A 17,007-nucleotide genomic window follows, 5' to 3' on the forward strand; every position below is an offset into this window, starting at 1 on the left:
GGATGCTGGAATATGTGAAATAGATGCAGTGGAAATAGCTGCTTGGGCTTCTCTGAACCAGGGGATAGCTTCCTTCCACCATCCAGCCACTTAGGTCTGGGAATCAGGAAGCCATTGGCCATCTTAGTCCCTGAAACACAGCTGGGACCATTCCTGGTGCTCATAAAGAGTTTCTAGGACTTTCTGAGTGTGCGTGTGGGGAAGGAGTCTGGGAAAAGAGGAAGCACACAAATCACATTTCTGAAGTCCTAGTTGAATCTTAAAACAGTTATTCTCAAACTCTAAAGATTACATAGGGGCATCCATAAAAGGCTTCTGTGACTCAGGAGAGGATGGGTGTCTTGGGTTTTATATAACCTTGGGCTTCTGTGACACAAGGTAGGAATGGATTGCGGCATAATTTAGTAGGTACAATCTTCGGTTGTGGAGAGAGACGAGCCTGGATTCCAATATAGGCTACATCTTTCACTATTAGTGCAAGTTTAGGTGTCTCTGAAGCCCAATTTTCTCCTTTATTAATTAGGCATGTGTGTAAGCCTTGGTTATTAAGCACACATTATGTACCAGGGTCTGTAGTAAGCTTTTTACTTACATACCAGATTTAATTGAATGTATGAACCTCATGCAGTGGTACTGAGGATTAAATAAAGTCAAGCATGTAGAGTATGTATTCCAGAGTATGTATTCCAGGCCCACTGTAACTAGTCATTAAATAAATCATTGCTATAATTATCATGAAGGTGTACTTAAGCTCGAAATTGAGTGTTTTTTTTTTTTAAATAATAATCTCTCACCTTCTTATACTCTTCCTTATGCATAAGTCATATCCTTGAGAATTTATTGGTGCTCAGTTAGTTCTCTGTGGGTGTCTAGTCCTGATCTGTGAACCAGAGGACACTTCTTTTTAAAGGGTGCAGGTCCAGATTTCCACCCGGAGATTTATCAAGAAAAGAAGAGGGAATAAAGGATTGATCTGGTTTTGTTTTGGGTCTAGATGTTTAGGCCTAGATTCTTAGTGCCTTGAACAGTTGAGTGGACTTTACTATATTGGTGTTATGGGTTGAATTGTGCCCGTTCAGAATCCATGTGTTGAAGCCCTAAACCTCACTACCTCAGAACGGGACCTTATTTGGAGAGAAAGTCTTTACAGGGATATTTTAATTAAATTAAAATGATGTCATATTCTAATTGGTGTCCTTAAGGAACAGGGGAAATTTGGAGACAGACACATAGATATAGAGAACACTATGTAAACATGAAGACATCCATCTACAAGCCAAAGAGATGCCTGGAACAGCTCCTTTATCTTAAAGCCCTCAGAAGAACCAATCTTGCCTAACGCTGGATTTCAGATGTTTAGCCTCCAGAAATGTGAGACAATAAATTCCACTTTGGTGGTATTCTGTTAAACAGCCTTACCAAGGAGTAAGATAGTAACTTTTTGGCTATTCTAAGACCATAGTTAGTATCCTGTTGGAGGTAAGGTCAGGGAGAGCTGATAGGTAGGAATGACCAACCATTCTTGGAACTGAAGTAGACCCCATCTGGAATTGACTCCTGCTCTTTGGTCAGCCTGAGCCGGGACTACAGAAAATGTTTATAAAGTTTACTTTCCTTAGGTGAGGAAAAAAGCTGACTCATACTGAAGTTAGCAAATAATGACGATAATAAGTGTTTTCAAGGACCAGAAATTCACCAAAGTAGGTAGATTGTGTGAAATGGCCAGCGTGAGTCATCAGATACTTTTTTAAAGAAAGAAGGACATTTAACATCCACAATAACTAGAACAGAGTAAACAACATGCTCTCTATAGGGAATCTTTAAGGTACTTGTGTTAATGACTGAATAGAATATTGATTATTCATATACAAATGTGGTATTCTGTTTGGAGCTGAAGATATTCTTCAAATGGTGTTTTCTGGGAAGTAATCCAATAGTCTATCCACTTTAGTTACTTTTATAAATGCATTTAGCCAGGGGCGCCTGGGTGGCTCAGTCGGTTAAGCGCTGCCTTCGGCTAGGGTCATGATCCCAGAGTCCTGGGATTGAGCCCCACATTGGGCTCCCTGCTCATCAGGGAGTCTGCTTCTCCCTCTCCCTCTGCCTGTTGCTCTGCCTACTTCTACTCTCTATCTCTCTGTCAAATAAATAAATAAAATCTTAAAAAATGTAAATTCATTTAGCCAGCTCTTTCCATTTAGCTATTTAATTTATTAAATTTTTATTTATTTTTTAAAATTTCTTTTCAGTGTTCCAGAATTCATTGTTTATGCACCACACCCAGTGCTCCATGCAATATAGCCAGCTCTTTTTAAAAGACAGGTATTTTTCAAACTGTTCTACAGGAAACATAAGTTCTAAGCTTTTAAAGTGTATTTCCTTTATTATATTTAAGAGATAGACAGATTGGCAGTCACCATTAATTTTATAATAATTTTATTACCCTGTCAAATGTACAGTGGATATTAAGATAATCCCAACACTGGGAATATTAAAACATGAAAGAAATGTACATTTTAGAATTGAGGCAATACACGGAATGGCCCATAGATTACAAAGGGTCCTGTGGCCCAACACATTTAGGAAATACTCCATACTCTTTCTGTCTTAGAGATTCAAACACTTCTGCATACTATTCTTCTGGAAAGTCCAGTGGTAAGCAAATATGATATTAACTTAGAATTTTTACTACTTGGCCTTGGAATACTTTTCATGTTGAGCTTCTTGTGAGAGTAAGTTCTCTGGACTCCATTTTGGGAAATACTGGGTTAGGGCAAATTTTGTCTGCATTGACATAGTACTTGTCTGCATTGACACAGCCATCAGATTTTGTGATGCTGGAGTGAGAGAAGCTTTCTGTTGTTTTGCCAGCCCATGCCACTGACTGGGTAGGATGCTGTTAGGCCTGATGTTAGAAGCCTTTGGTATGGCAGCTTGCTACTGGCCGTTGGCCAGCTGGAGGTGTCCTCTGTCTCTGTCTCTGTCTCTGGGGTCATTAATGGCTTCAGATCTTGGCAGAGGGCATGTGGGCATAAGATAACAAGATAAGATGAGAGCTGTATACTTCCAGGATCTGGGGAATGTTTTCTATTGTTGACTACCCCTGGAAATTTTGCTCTGCTCGCCCTTCATGGGTGTTTGCTTAATATTTTCTTTTGCACCCCAGTCTACCTCACATGACTTTATGGAGTCTTGCCTGCTTTCCCAGGGCACAAAAATTTCCCTTTTCTACCCTTAACTTTTCTTAAGTTGGAAGTTGACATTGCTTTTCTCAGATTAATATTGCATTGGCTGGTTTTCAAATACTCTTTGAAAGATGTTGCTGTAGCATATTGATTGCAGATTTCTCTTATTTTTTTCTAAAGATCAGTCATTAGCAAGAGAGGCTTGTTCATCAGGCAGAAGGGCTGTGTTGCCTCTCGAGATAAATCTGTCTCTGCGAAAATTTGATAACTTTTCATGTAATTTAGGGATTTAGGAATCTCAACATGTTTCTGAGACTGTTGGAGAAATTGCTTTGAGCAAAAAGATTCTCCTTCTTCTTTTTTTTTCCTTTTTAAAGATTTTATTTATTTATTTGTCAGAGGGAGTGGGCACACAAGCAGGGGAAGTGGCAGACAAAGAGAGAAGAAGTCTCCTTGCTCAAGGAGCCCTACTCGGACCTGATCCCAGGACTCTGTGATCATAACCTGATCAGACAGTTAACCAACTGAGTCACCCAGGAGTCCCATGAGCAAGTAGTTTCTTGTAAAAACCTTTTACTTGAATGTTTCCTTTTGCCTAATGTTAAGAAATGAAGTCCAGTTCATAAACACTTCTTTGCTATCATGCGTCTATCACTTCTTGTTTCTTGGGCTGTAGATGAAGGGTTCAACATAGGAATCACAATGCTGTAAAACATGGTGGTCACTTACATATTTTCCTAGGATTTGCTAGAATCAAGCTGTAAATACACATAACAGAGGGTTCTATGGACATTGTGCTAGCTATTAGGTGGGATTACCAGCTGGGAAGTCTTCTCCTCCCTGAAGACATCCTCAGGACAGCAGCCAGGATATATGTGTAGGAGAATATGATGACCAAACATGACAGTCAATGCAATACTCAAGTTAAACTCCATCAAGACAGTGATTGCCATGCTGATATGTATATGGGAGCATGAAGTCACTGGGAGCTCAGAACAGACAAAGTGATTGATACAATCACAAAGTGATTGATACACACACACACACACACACACACACACACACACACACACATATGTGTGTGTATATATATTTATTTGTGTCAAGAGTGCAGTCTCTGGAATTAAATTAAAAACCTGGCTCCACCATTTAGTTATGTGGCTTGAAAAGGTTGTTCAATTGCTCTGAGTTACATAATGTGAAAATAGGGATTATAGGATTTTCACAATCTGAAAATGGGGATTATTTTGTTAAAGATCAGTGAGATAATATGTGGACAAATAGAAAGCCTATACTAATGAGAACTAATAATAACTGTGATTCTCTCTCCAGGATTATAATTAACTTTCTTACATAAAAGAACATTCATGGGGTTCCTGGATGGCTCAGTCAGTTAAGTGTCTGCCTTTGGCTCAGGTCATGATCCCGGAGTCCCAGGATTGAGTCCCACATTGGGCTCTCTGCTCAGTGGGGAGTCTGCTTCTCCCTGTCACTCACTCACTCTCTATCAAATAAATAAATAAAATCTTAAAAAAAAGATCATTCATGACATTTGTCCATGGAATGATGCTGTTGCAAAATTCGATTCTTCCACAAAATGATTTTGCAAGAAACTTACTCCCAGTGTTCGATTTTCTCCAGCTTTCCCTTTACAATTCTTAGAGCAAAGATCTCATTTTGTCTACCCATTTCTCTGCTTCCCTTTGTGCTCACATCTGCAGGAAATTTGAAAACTCACAAGGATCAAAGAAGCACACTCCTTACCTTTTTTTAAAAATTTCTTTTCAGCATAACAGAATTCATTGTTTTTGCACCACACCCAGTGCTCCATGCAATACATGCCCTCCTTAATACCCTCCACCTGGCTCCCCCAACCTCCCACCCCCCGCCCCTTCAAAACCCTCAGATTGTTTTTCAGAGTCCGTAGTCTCTCACGGTTCACCTCCCCTTCCAATTTCTTCCAACTCCCATCTCCTCTCCATCTCCCTATGTCCTCCATGTTATTTGTTATGCCGCACAAATAAGTGAAACCATATGATAATTGACTCTCTTTGCTTGACTTATTTCACTCAGCATCATCTCTTCCAGTCCCATCCATGTTGCTACAAAAGTTGGGTATTCATCCTTTCTGATGGAGGCATAATACTCCATAGTGTATATGGACCACATCTTCCTTATCCATTCGTCCATTGAAGGGCATCTTGGTTCTTTCCACAGTTTGGCGACCAGGCCATTGCTGCTATAAACATTGGGGTACAGATGGCCCTTCTTTTCACTACATCTGTATCTTTGGGGTAAATACCCAGTAGTGCAATGGCAGGGTCATAGGGAAGCTCTGTTTTTAATTTCTTGAGGAATCTCCACACTGTTCTCCAAAGTGGCTGCACCAACTTGCGTTCCCACCAACAGTGTAAGAGGGTTCCCCTTTCTCCACATCCTCTCCAACACATGTTGTTTCCTGTCTTGCTAATTTTGGCCATTCTAACTGGTGTAAGGTGGTATCTCAATGTGGGTTTAATTTGAATCTCCCTGATGGCTAGTGATGATGAACATTTTTTCATGTGTCTGATAGCCATTTGTAGGTCTTCATTGGAGAAGTGTCTGTTCATATCTTCTGCCCATTTTTTGATATGATTATCTTACCTTTTATTCTTTTAAAAATTGCTGGATTACAGCGCTAGTGTGGACTGAGGCTACCCCAATGAAGTTTTTGGTTTATGATTAAGTTTTGCAGAATAATTTGCCTCAAATAGGAAGATTATGTTCACTTATTAAATCGGTATTTCACATTAAAATCACATTTATAGATTGGCATCTGACAAAAAGGTTTTGTGTCATCGTGGGTTAAAATTTCTTGAATAAAAATTATAAAATTTCTATTTAGATAGTCCATAAAATGCTTTTTTCTTTTTCATAAAATGTTTTAAACTTTTTCTAGGAACAAGGAGGGAATAGATGAAATGAAGGAATGAAATCCGCAATTTTGGTTTTAAAGTTGTTTTGATCCCTGTGTCACTTACTAGAAAAGAGAAGAATTGAAAAAAAAGGTCATTGTATATTTCTACAGTTTTAGGCATAGATAGTACATATTTCTATTGAAGAAAAAAAGAGTCTGCATAGAGGAAAAAAACGATCTCTGTGAAAGGTGAAAAGGAATAATGAGAAAATTCTAAAGGAAAGTGGTTGAAATCACATTGGTAGAATTTTTTTTTACATATATTTTATATATATATATATATACATATATATATATGTATATATATATATATTTTAGGAACTGGTGAAGTCCAAAGCTGGGGCTCTTTGGAGATCTTTATTATTTTTATGATGATTTAAATCCTCACCTGCTGTTATAGGAATTGCTAAACTTCTGAATGTGACCACACTCATAAACACTTACCTGTCAGGCTCTGCCCACCAGCTTTAGAGCAAAAGCTTCTGAAGTTGCCCAGAGATAAGAAAACAATATGTTCATTTGGTTAATCATTATAGGTCTTATCTTTGTTAATATCAATGATGTTAGAACTGATTCTCTATCATTAAGATAAAGTCAGAACATGACTTTGGTATATAAAGTAAAGCAAATGAAGTTATTTTATTATTGACATCTCTGATTCCCTCAAATTCCTTGACACATAGGTACTCACAGCTAAATAACCTTTTAGCAACAACATAAATGGCAGTTCAACTTCAGGTCAAACTTTATGCGGGGTGCTTCTTTGAGGAGAGTTTGTAATATTAGTGAATATTTGGTTTCTTTCTACACGCAGTTTTGAATCTTGAGGGGAGAGAATAAGATGGTATGCAGAGATAACTAAACTTGCTTTAGATATGGTGGAACAATGACAGAACTTTGTAAATCATCTTATCTTTAGTAATTTTGAAATTAAGATATCTGGACAGTAACTTATATAAAAGATGACAGTAACTTATATAAAAGTATATATATGTATATACATACATATATATTTATACAAAGGTAACTTATATAAAAGGTGATTTAACATTTTAAGGGTACTTTTTGAGTGCGTTGCGAAATCAGAAGGACTCACTGTGTGTGTCTGTTAAGGAAAGGGTGGATATGAAATTATTTGGTCTGTTATAAAAGCATTTTTTCTTTCAGTTCTTAAAGATATTGCTCCTCTGTCTTTCAACTTGCATTGTTTCTGAGAAATCTGTTTTATGCTTACTTATGTTCTGCAATTCCCAATGTGTCTTTTTTTTTCCTTGAATGGTTTTAAGATTTTCCCTTTGTTCCTGGTTTTGAGTCATTTGATTTTGATATGTCTTGGTGTCATTTTTGCATGGAGGTTTTTTTCTTTCTTTTTTTTTTTTGTGGATCTTGAATTTGTGGGCTTCTGGTTTTCATTAAATTTACAAAATTCTTAGCATTATCTGTCAAAAATTTTTTATATCAACCTTTTTTTTTCTGTCCTTTAGGGACTCCAATTGCACAGATGTAAATTTTCCTGAAGTTGTTCCATAGCTCACTGATGTGTTGTGCATTTTTCTTTTGATTCATTTTTCTTTCGATTTGGATGCTTTCTATTGCTGTATCTTCTGGATCAGTAGTCATGTCTTTTGGAATGTCTGATCTAGTTAACCCCACCCATTTTATAATAAGACACTGTAGTCTTTACCTGATCTTTCAACCCCCTACTTAAGATTTTGGGGACATATTGAGTACAGTTACAATAATTGTTTTAATGTTCCTGATGGCTAATTCCAACATCATTGGGAGTGCTCAGTTTTGACCATTGATTTTTCTCTCATTATGGTTATATTTTCCTGCTTTTTGCATGAATGGTAATTTTTGATTGGATGCTAGACATTGTGAGTTTTACCATGTTCAGTGATAGATATTTTTGTATTCTTACAAATGTTCTGGAGCTTTGTCTGTAACACAGTTAATTGACTTGGAAAGAATAGGATACTTTTTTTTTTATCATCCAAGTTTTTATTTAAATTCAAGTTAGTTAACATATAGTGTAGTATTGGTTTCAGGAGTAGAATGTAATGATTTGTCACATATGCATCAAGTGCTCATTACAAAAAGTGCTCTCCTTAATGCCCATCACCCTAAATTAACTCCTTTTCCCCAAATAGTACAAGAGTTTTGAGTCTTGCTTTGTTGATTTGTTAGTTGGAACAGGAGCACTGTTTAGTTTAGGGCTAATTATTCCCACTACTGAAGAAAGTTCTTTCTGTGTGATCTATCAAATGCACCATGACTCCTGAAAGTTCTCCAGTCCGGCTGGTGAGAGCACACCATTCCCAGCCTCATGGGAGCATCAGGTGCTGTTATCTATAATCTTTTCAGTATTTCCTTCTGTAACCTCAAATTCTTTCCTCCTGTGTTAGTACTGACAGTACTCAGCTACATAACTGAGGGGGACCCTCTGCACATCTAGGGTTTTCTCTCTGTGCAACAACTTTTTTTAGTCTCCTGTCCTGCAAATTCCAGTTACCTTTGTCTCTCCAGATTTTCAGATCCATTTCCTTTAGGAAGTACACTAACCTTTCTGCACTGTGGTCTGGAAACTTTCTTAAGGCAGAAACCTGGGGAAATTTTTAGAGCTCATTTGTTTCTTGTCTTTCAAGAATCATTGTCTCTTATTGCCTGGATGTGTCTTAAAACTATTATTTTATAGATTTTGTCCACTTTTTCATGTTCAAGTAGAAAGATAAATCCAATCCCTTTTACTCCATCTTTGCCAAAGTGGAAATTCTGGGAGGTGCTTTTAACTGGATGAATAATGCAAGCATTTTCAAGTTGCCCAAACTATATTATGTCCAAGCCACCTTGAAGTTTTATTTTATATTACCTACAATGAAAAGTAGATAGGCTTGCAGTGGGAAAGATCTAGATTTGAATCTTAAAACTACTATTCAATTGTATGTGATCTTGGGCAACAGCTGTAACTTCCCTCAACTTCAGTTTAATCTTTTATAAAATGAGATGGAAAAAATTTACTTTAAGCCCAGGGGATTCTATGCAGTACTCTTTTTGATATCAAAATATAAGCAGTAGGTAGGTTGATGCTAAAATAGATGAGAGTTAATCTGTAGTTTGTACTTCCATAAAATACCTAAAAATAATAAGATAGATCTATACGTATTCTTAGGAAAAATGTTAATAACATACTCTTAAGGAGTAAAACATTTTGCAGAAAAACACGTAGGATGTGAAGTGATTTTTAATTAAAAATCTGGGTGTGTGTGCGTTTATGTAAAAAACACCATCTGGAAGAATATATGACAAACTTAAGTAAGTTGAAGAGTAGAAATAAGGGTAACAGAGGCTCCCTCTTTTTAACTTTAAAACTAGCTATATTTAAGAAAATGGACACATAATTTCTTTGGAGATATGAAAATTAATAACAGAACGAAGCCAGATTCAAGAGAGGTAAGAAGAGACGCATGTGGCACCGTTCACACCATCAATGTGCAATAGCCAACGAGCACCAGTGACACGTGTCAGGCAAAGTCAGGCTTCTTTCACGTGTTGCTGTGAGGAAGACCACCTCACACTTCAGAGGGACAGGAGTGTGGAATAAGAGGAAACTGAGAAGGACTTTTGTAGGATTAAGGCCTGTGCTGGGTGATTCTAAGAAGAATGTAGGAAGCGGAGACAAATTCTGTTTTGAGTGTTACCAGGAATTTGATGATTAGATAGTTTCACAATTTGTATCTAAAAAGAGAGAAATTAAAGTGTTTAGGGAGGGAGGGTTTGCTCATTTCAGTTGGAAAGCGGAATGTTTAGTTACTTTTTTAGTTGTCAAGGATTCTTGTTCCTTTTTGGTTTCAGACATCATCACAGAGTGGTGTTTTCTCAGACTTGGAGTGGCCTTGTCTTATTATTGCTTATATTCTATTACAGTTGTTCAAGTTCCGTTGGGAATACTATGGCTAATATGTCAGCTGTCATCTCCCTGGTCATTTTATAACTTCTCAATACAATCAATAATTTTTTCTCTCCATATATATATATATATATATATATATATATATAATATATATGTATATAATATATATATATAATAAAATCTTTAAAAATATATATATTTAAAGATTTTATTTATTTATTTAAGAGAGAGATAAGGAGCAGGAGGAGGGAGAAGTAGACTTCCTACTGAGCAGGGAGCCTGACATGAGGTTCAATCCCAGGACTCTGGGATCATGACATGAGCTGAAGGCAGATTCTTCACTGACTGAGCCAGGCACCCCTCTCCATTTATATTTTTTACTTTGCTGAAGATAAGATGACTCTACCCAACCTTGGAGTTAATTATATTGGCATGTTTGCTCTAATCCTGTAGATTTTACTATGGTTCCCATCTGTCAAAATAATGCAAGCAGAAGAGGAAAAATGCAATTTGATATATTTACAGGGGATTTGTCTTTAGATTTTTTTTCTCTCAGACTAGTCCAGGCTAATTTTTCACCAAGTGATTTCTCCACAGAGAGAGTTTATAGCTGAGGTCTATGGGGGTCGTACCTGTTCCCTCGAGCATCTGTGACTCTAGATGTTGAGACAGGATCAAAGAAAACAACCTTCAATTCATTAGCATTCTGCTGAAGGAGAGAGGAGTTTCCCAAAGGGGAAAATTTTCATGTTGAAAGCCTTGGGAGACTTTCTATTGATTCTGTGTATGTGTGTGTGGTATGTGTGTGTGTGTGTGTGTGTGTGTGGTATGTATGTGTAATGAGGACATTTTTATGTCTGCCACACCCATGTTGAAATAATCCTTGTTAATACTCATTTACTATTCACATTTATTGAGAGTTTATTAGTGCCAGGTACTATGATTTCTATTCATTAGCTTACCTATCTATTACTAACAAACAGGCAAACAAACAAACAAAAAATCTCATGAGATAGGCACTATTATGGGAAGCAAGGTTTCAAAGCCCAACTAATCTGTAAATGGACACTGCTAGTGAATGGTAGGGTTGGATATCAATGACATATTAAACCATTCAAAATCCTTTGCTCTTAATTACTATTTTCTTGTGGACAATGTAATTAAAGAAACACTCTGCATATATAGATAATTACAGATATTTGGCTCTGACTAATGTTACTGAATCAATACCCCCAATGCCAGGCTATAATTATTTGTACTTTAAAAATTTTTCCTGATCACCTGAATGCTGCTGTCCACAGACTGGTATTTAAAGACCACTAGTGTAGGGTACATACTCACATAACTTCCAGTTCGAAAGCTGTCCCTATTATTGTATTTTATCACCATTTCTTCATTCAATATTTATAGAATACCTACTGTGTCTAAGTCTCTATACCAGATGTTAAAGGCTCATAGAAAGATGATGTATCTCAACTACCTTATAAATGACAGAGGGTCTTATAGGTAAGTAAATGATGTAGAGAGGAAGTGATAAATAATAAATGATATTTATTGTTACAAGTAAAGTGTTATGGGTATTCAGTGGAAGAAGGAATTACCTTCAGGGTTAAAAAGTTGGTGAGGAAACAAGTACTAAGTGGGGAAAACTTCAGGGAGAGACCAATTCTTGAAATAGCATTACAATTTGGGCATACAAAGATGTGTTGTTTTACATGGTATCTACACTGATTAACTGTAAATGACTTACTGGTTTTGAAGAAATAACCTGCCATGTTATGAGAGCAGTTATGGAGAGGGCCATATGGAAAAGAACAATGGATAGACTCTAAGAGCTGGGAGCAACCTCTGGCTGATGGCCGACAGGAAGGCAAGAATTGTCTTACAACTGCAAGGAGATAAATTGTGCCAATAATATGAAGGAGCTTGGAAGAAGATCCATCCCCACTTGAGCCTCCAGATGAGTTCCCGGTCCTAATTGACACCTTGATTGTAGCATCTCAGAGGGTGCAGTTAAGCAGTGTCTACATTTTTGACTCATAAAACTATAATATAATAATCATGTTTTTAAGTCCTTAAATTTGTAGAAATTTGTTATGCAAACAGTTGGAATTTCAACAATACATATTTATTTCCCTATTGAGGAATACTCACTTTCTTGCTCTTGTATTCCCAACAACACTTCAATAAATATCTTTATAGCCATAGATCAATTTGCAAGTCTGAATTTTTGAATTGGAGAGTTTTTCTTTGTTTTAAAAATTTATTGCTAGATTCCTTCTAGGGTGAAGTAACACTTCAATTTCCGATTAACAGTAAGTGACAGCATAACTTTCCTTACATCACAAAAATTAATAAATGTTATCATTCTTTTTCAGTTTTTGCCAGTTACATTAGTTGAGACTGTTTATCTCATTGTTACTTTAATTTACAGCTCAGTATTGGAAACACTGAGCAACTTTTCCTAGATTGTTCATCTCTTTGGTATTGATTTCTTAAAAATTGGCACTGTTAGCCTGGTTTATAAGAGAATTAGAAATTGATGATCAAACTAGAAACACTTCTTTCTAATCCCTTTTAGGGCTTCTTTTACATCTTGGTTTCTCAGGCTGTAGATGAGGGGATTTAACATAGGGATAACAATTCCATAAAACACAGAAGCCATTTTTTCTTGCTCTTGAGACTCCTTGGTCCCATGGTGCAGGTACATATAAGAGAGAGTCCCATAGAAGATGATGACAGCTGTCAGGTGGGAGGCACATATGGAGAAGTCTTTTTTCCTCCCTGCAACAGTTGATATCTTCAGGATGGCAGCCAGGATATATATGTAGGAAAAGATGACAACCAGCACAGTGAACATCAAGTTAAACGCCACAAAGATAGTTAGTAGCATGATGTTGAAGTCAATGTTGGAGCACGAGAGGGCAAGAAGTGGGGGTTCATCGCAGAAAAAGTGGTTAACTTTATTGGATTTGCAGAAGTTCAATGAGAAAGTAAAACTCGTGTTTACAGAGGCATTCAGGAAGCCTAGGAAGTATGAACCAACCAGGAGTTGAAGGCAGACTGCCTGGGACATGACTGTTGGATAGCGGAGTGGGTTGCAGATGGCCACATAGCGGTCCACTGCCATTGCGGCCAGGATGTAGCAGTCAATTGTTGCAAAGGCACCATAGACTAGTAATTGCACCATACATCCTGTGAATGAGATGGATTGCTCTGTTTCGACAAAGTTTTGCAGCATCTTGGGAGTGATAGCGGAGGTGTAGCAGAGATCAACAAATGCCAAGTGTTGGAGGAAGAAGTACATTGGGGTGTGAAGGCAAGAATCAATCTTGATGAGTAGGATCATCCCCATATTCCCCACCAGCGTGGCCAGACAGATCACTAGAAATACAATGAAGAGGATATGCCAAGACTTGTGTTGACCAGCAAATCCCAGGAGAATGAATTCAGTTACTTCAGTGCCATTGTTTTGTTCCATGGCTGGCAAAGATTAAGTATCAGCTGAAAAGCTGTCAGGAAAGAAGAGCAGAGAAAGCTAAGACCATGCGATCCTTTAATTTTGGAATTGGCAATGATATAATGATGTAATATTTGGTTTCACAGTGGAGTCAGAGGACATTTTCTGTGACCTAATGGACTTGGATTTTAAAGGGTAACACGCAGGTGGCGGAGCCTTGCCAATGCAACTTAAAGAACTTCATCTACAGTTTGGGGAAATCACCTTGGACCAGAAGCTATGTTCTCAGTGTGCAAACTGATTGGCATTTTAAAAATCTATCAATCAAGGAACATACAAAATATTTTTATTTATGTTTACTTTCTTTATGCACCATATATTTTTTATTAAAATACCACAATACATCTAAATACAAATTACTTTATCTGAAAATCTTGACTCATTCATAGAATTCCACATGATCTTGCTCCCACTTTACTTCCTATCCTCATCTATGTCTTTTCTTTCCTTGCTAACAATGTAGCAGCCATCGTGGACTCCTCATGTTCTTTGCTGTACTCCACTCCTGGTCTTTGCAGCACTTTCCTCTCTGTGACTTAAGTACTCTCTGGTCCATTTTTCATCCCTATAAGCACTTCCATTGCTAACTCTTACTCTTTATTCTGGCCTCAGTTTGACTAACCCTTCTTCAGGTATTGTTTGGACTGCTCAAATGAGCTATATGTGCCAAACCAAAAGCTTGGTCCTTTTGTCTTATATCAGTTTAACACTGATAATTATTTGTAAGATTATTTATACATCTTTGTTTAATTTCTACTTTTCTCATGGATTGTAGGTTCCATGAAAACAACAGCTGGGGCACGTGCCTGCCTCTGAAAACAGTAGTTAATTGAATACATGAATAAATTAATTAATGAAAGAGGGAATGAATAAAAAGATTTGTGAAATGTAGAAAAACAGCTAAAGTTACAGAAAGATTTTTTTCACAATTAATGCACAGTATTTTGTTTTCTTTTAAGAAGGTATATTCATTTTTTTTTAATTGCCTCTGATTCAAGGAATCATGACAGATTAACTCTATGAACAGAAAACAAAGCGGCGTTTGACTCTTGGTTTTGGCTGAGGTCATGATCTCATGGTCATGAGATCGAGCCCCACATAGGGGTCATACTAGGTGTGGAGACTGCTTGGGATTCTCTCTTCCTCTGCCCACTCCCCCTACTCATGCTCTCTCTCTCTAAATAAATAAAATCTTAAAAAAAAATCCTAAAACACAGAGCAAAGATTAAAAAGAAGTTAAACACTCATGCCTTCTTTGGTTTATTTATATAAAAGTAGTTAGTGTGTGTCTACTCTGAGCAAGGCACAGTGTAGATGCTCACAAATCATTGCCTGATGCCTGTGCATTTAGGATTACTATTTCTTCTTAGAAGTTTAATCCTTTTATCATTAGACAGTGTCCCTCTCTGGGCCTGGTAGGTATTTTTTTCCCCTGCCGGTGAAATCTATTCCTTCTGATATTCATATAGCTACTCTGTTCTTCTCTTGATTAGTGTTTGCCTGGTTTATCTTTATCCTCCTCTTACTTTAAACCTAGAAATATCATACACTTGAAGTGAGTTTCTTGCATAATTGCAGAATGTTTTTCTATGCACTCTGCCGAACTCTTTCTTTTAGTTGATTTTAAAAGAAGGCATCTTAGAACATTGGGAAAAGAGGGACAGCATGGGAAGAGCAAACATGAATAAGCACAGGAGATTTGCCTTTTCTTCAGCTTTCTGAGTTATGTTCGACAGTTGAAGCAAAAATTTTGACCCTGTCTAATATAGTTCTCAATGAGTGGAGGAAATATGTTAGGCGAATATATTATAAACGGGGAGAGCAAAGGAAGGCAAAGGGAAAGAAGGTTTCCACATTTAACTCAAATGATAAAATGTATCTGACAAAGGACTAGCGTCCTTTATATAACTAGAGTATACACTTGCGACCTCAGTATTGAAGAAAACTATCAAAAAATTAGGAAATGGGTAAAAGAGATGAACAAACAATTCATCAAGGAGGACCTAGATGGTGAATCACATAGATGGCAAATAAGCATCTGACAAGATGTCCTACATCATTGGGCATTAGGTACACACAAAGTAAGAACACAAGAAGGTTATCACTGCATGCCCATTAGAATGGCTGAAATAAAAACCAGTGACAATACCAAATACTGGGGAGCATGCAGAGTGGCTGGATTTCTCCTGCACTGCTCAGGGGAGTGTAAAGGAGTACAGTCTGGAAATTGTTTCGCTGTTTCTTGAAGAACTAAACACACACTTGGCATACCACCCAGTACTTACCCAGTACTTACACTCTTGGGCAATTATGTTTGCCCACAGTTTTCACCCACGTAAAAGCCTGTATGTAATTTTTGATAACAGCTTCATTTATAAGAGTTGAAAAGTGTAAATAACCAAAATGTCCTCCAACAGGTGACTGGTTAAAGAAACAGTGATACATCTATACTGTGGGATATTACTCAGCAATAAAGAGGAACAAATTACTGATACTCACAACAGTTTGGATGGATCACAAAGGCATTATGCTGAGTGAATAGAACCAACTCAAAAGGTCACATAGTGCAGGTTTCCTTTTACCTACTGTTTTCTAAATGACAACATTATGGAGATAGAGAACAGACTAGTGATTGCCAGGGGTCAGGTGGGGGAAGAGGGGTGTGGCTGTAAGGGGTTGAAGGAGGGAGGATTATATGGTAGCATAGGTCTGCATTTGTGGTAGCATAGGTCTGCATCTTGATTGTGGTGTGGTTGCACAAATCTGTACGTGGGATAAAACGACACAGAGCTGCAGACACACATTGTCACACACATCTGGTTTGATATTGCGGTATAATTATGTAAGATGTAACCACAGGAGGAACATGGGTAAAGGATACATGGTACCTTTGTGTACTATCTTTGTACCTCTTTGAACTGTCTTCCTGTGAATGCTAATGACTTAAAAATAAAAATTAAAAAAAGGAAAACTAAGAGAAAAAAATAAAGTCTGCTTTGCAGTTCTGTGAGGATCAAGTAAGCAAATCTATGTAATCTTCCCAGCAAAGGGCCATGCATCGAATGGAGTGCTCATCAAACGGCCATAGTAAAATATACAAAGAATACATTAAAGACATACAATATTGATCAACTGATCTATCAATTGATTCATTCAACTATTTGTTCATTCATGTCTTTTCCCAGGCAACACTCAGCTTCCTCATTCCATTTCCATGACCTCACCAGTGATGAGATGATTCCTCCTGGTCTTGGGGTGGAATGGGAGAACTCCGGCTCTGACCCTTTCCCTCTGCCACTTCATGCATATGCTGTGATGAGAAAGAGCTTATGCTGAAAATCGAGAATTACTTTACTTACACTGGAGTTGTCTCCAGATTCTTTTCTGTATTCTGCAACTTGTGCAAACTGATTTTGCACTGAGTTTTCTTTGTGGG

At 37.4% G+C, this 17,007-nt stretch overlaps 1 protein-coding gene across 1 annotated transcript; it reads right to left on the reverse strand.

The window, feature by feature from the left end:
- Nucleotides 1-12,602: 12,602 nt before the first annotated feature.
- Nucleotides 12,603-13,532, reverse strand: LOC111150298 (putative olfactory receptor 5AK3). Its single transcript, XM_022507749.1, has one exon. The coding sequence runs from the start codon at nucleotides 13,530-13,532 to the stop codon at nucleotides 12,603-12,605; it is 930 nt and encodes a 309-aa protein (XP_022363457.1).
- Nucleotides 13,533-17,007: the final 3,475 nt, after the last annotated feature.

The sequence above is a fragment of the Enhydra lutris genome, unplaced genomic scaffold (genome assembly GCF_002288905.1).
Source record: "Enhydra lutris kenyoni isolate GAN:26980312 unplaced genomic scaffold, ASM228890v2 scaffoldscaffold22, whole genome shotgun sequence".
NCBI classification, from domain to species: Eukaryota; Metazoa; Chordata; class Mammalia; order Carnivora; family Mustelidae; genus Enhydra; species Enhydra lutris.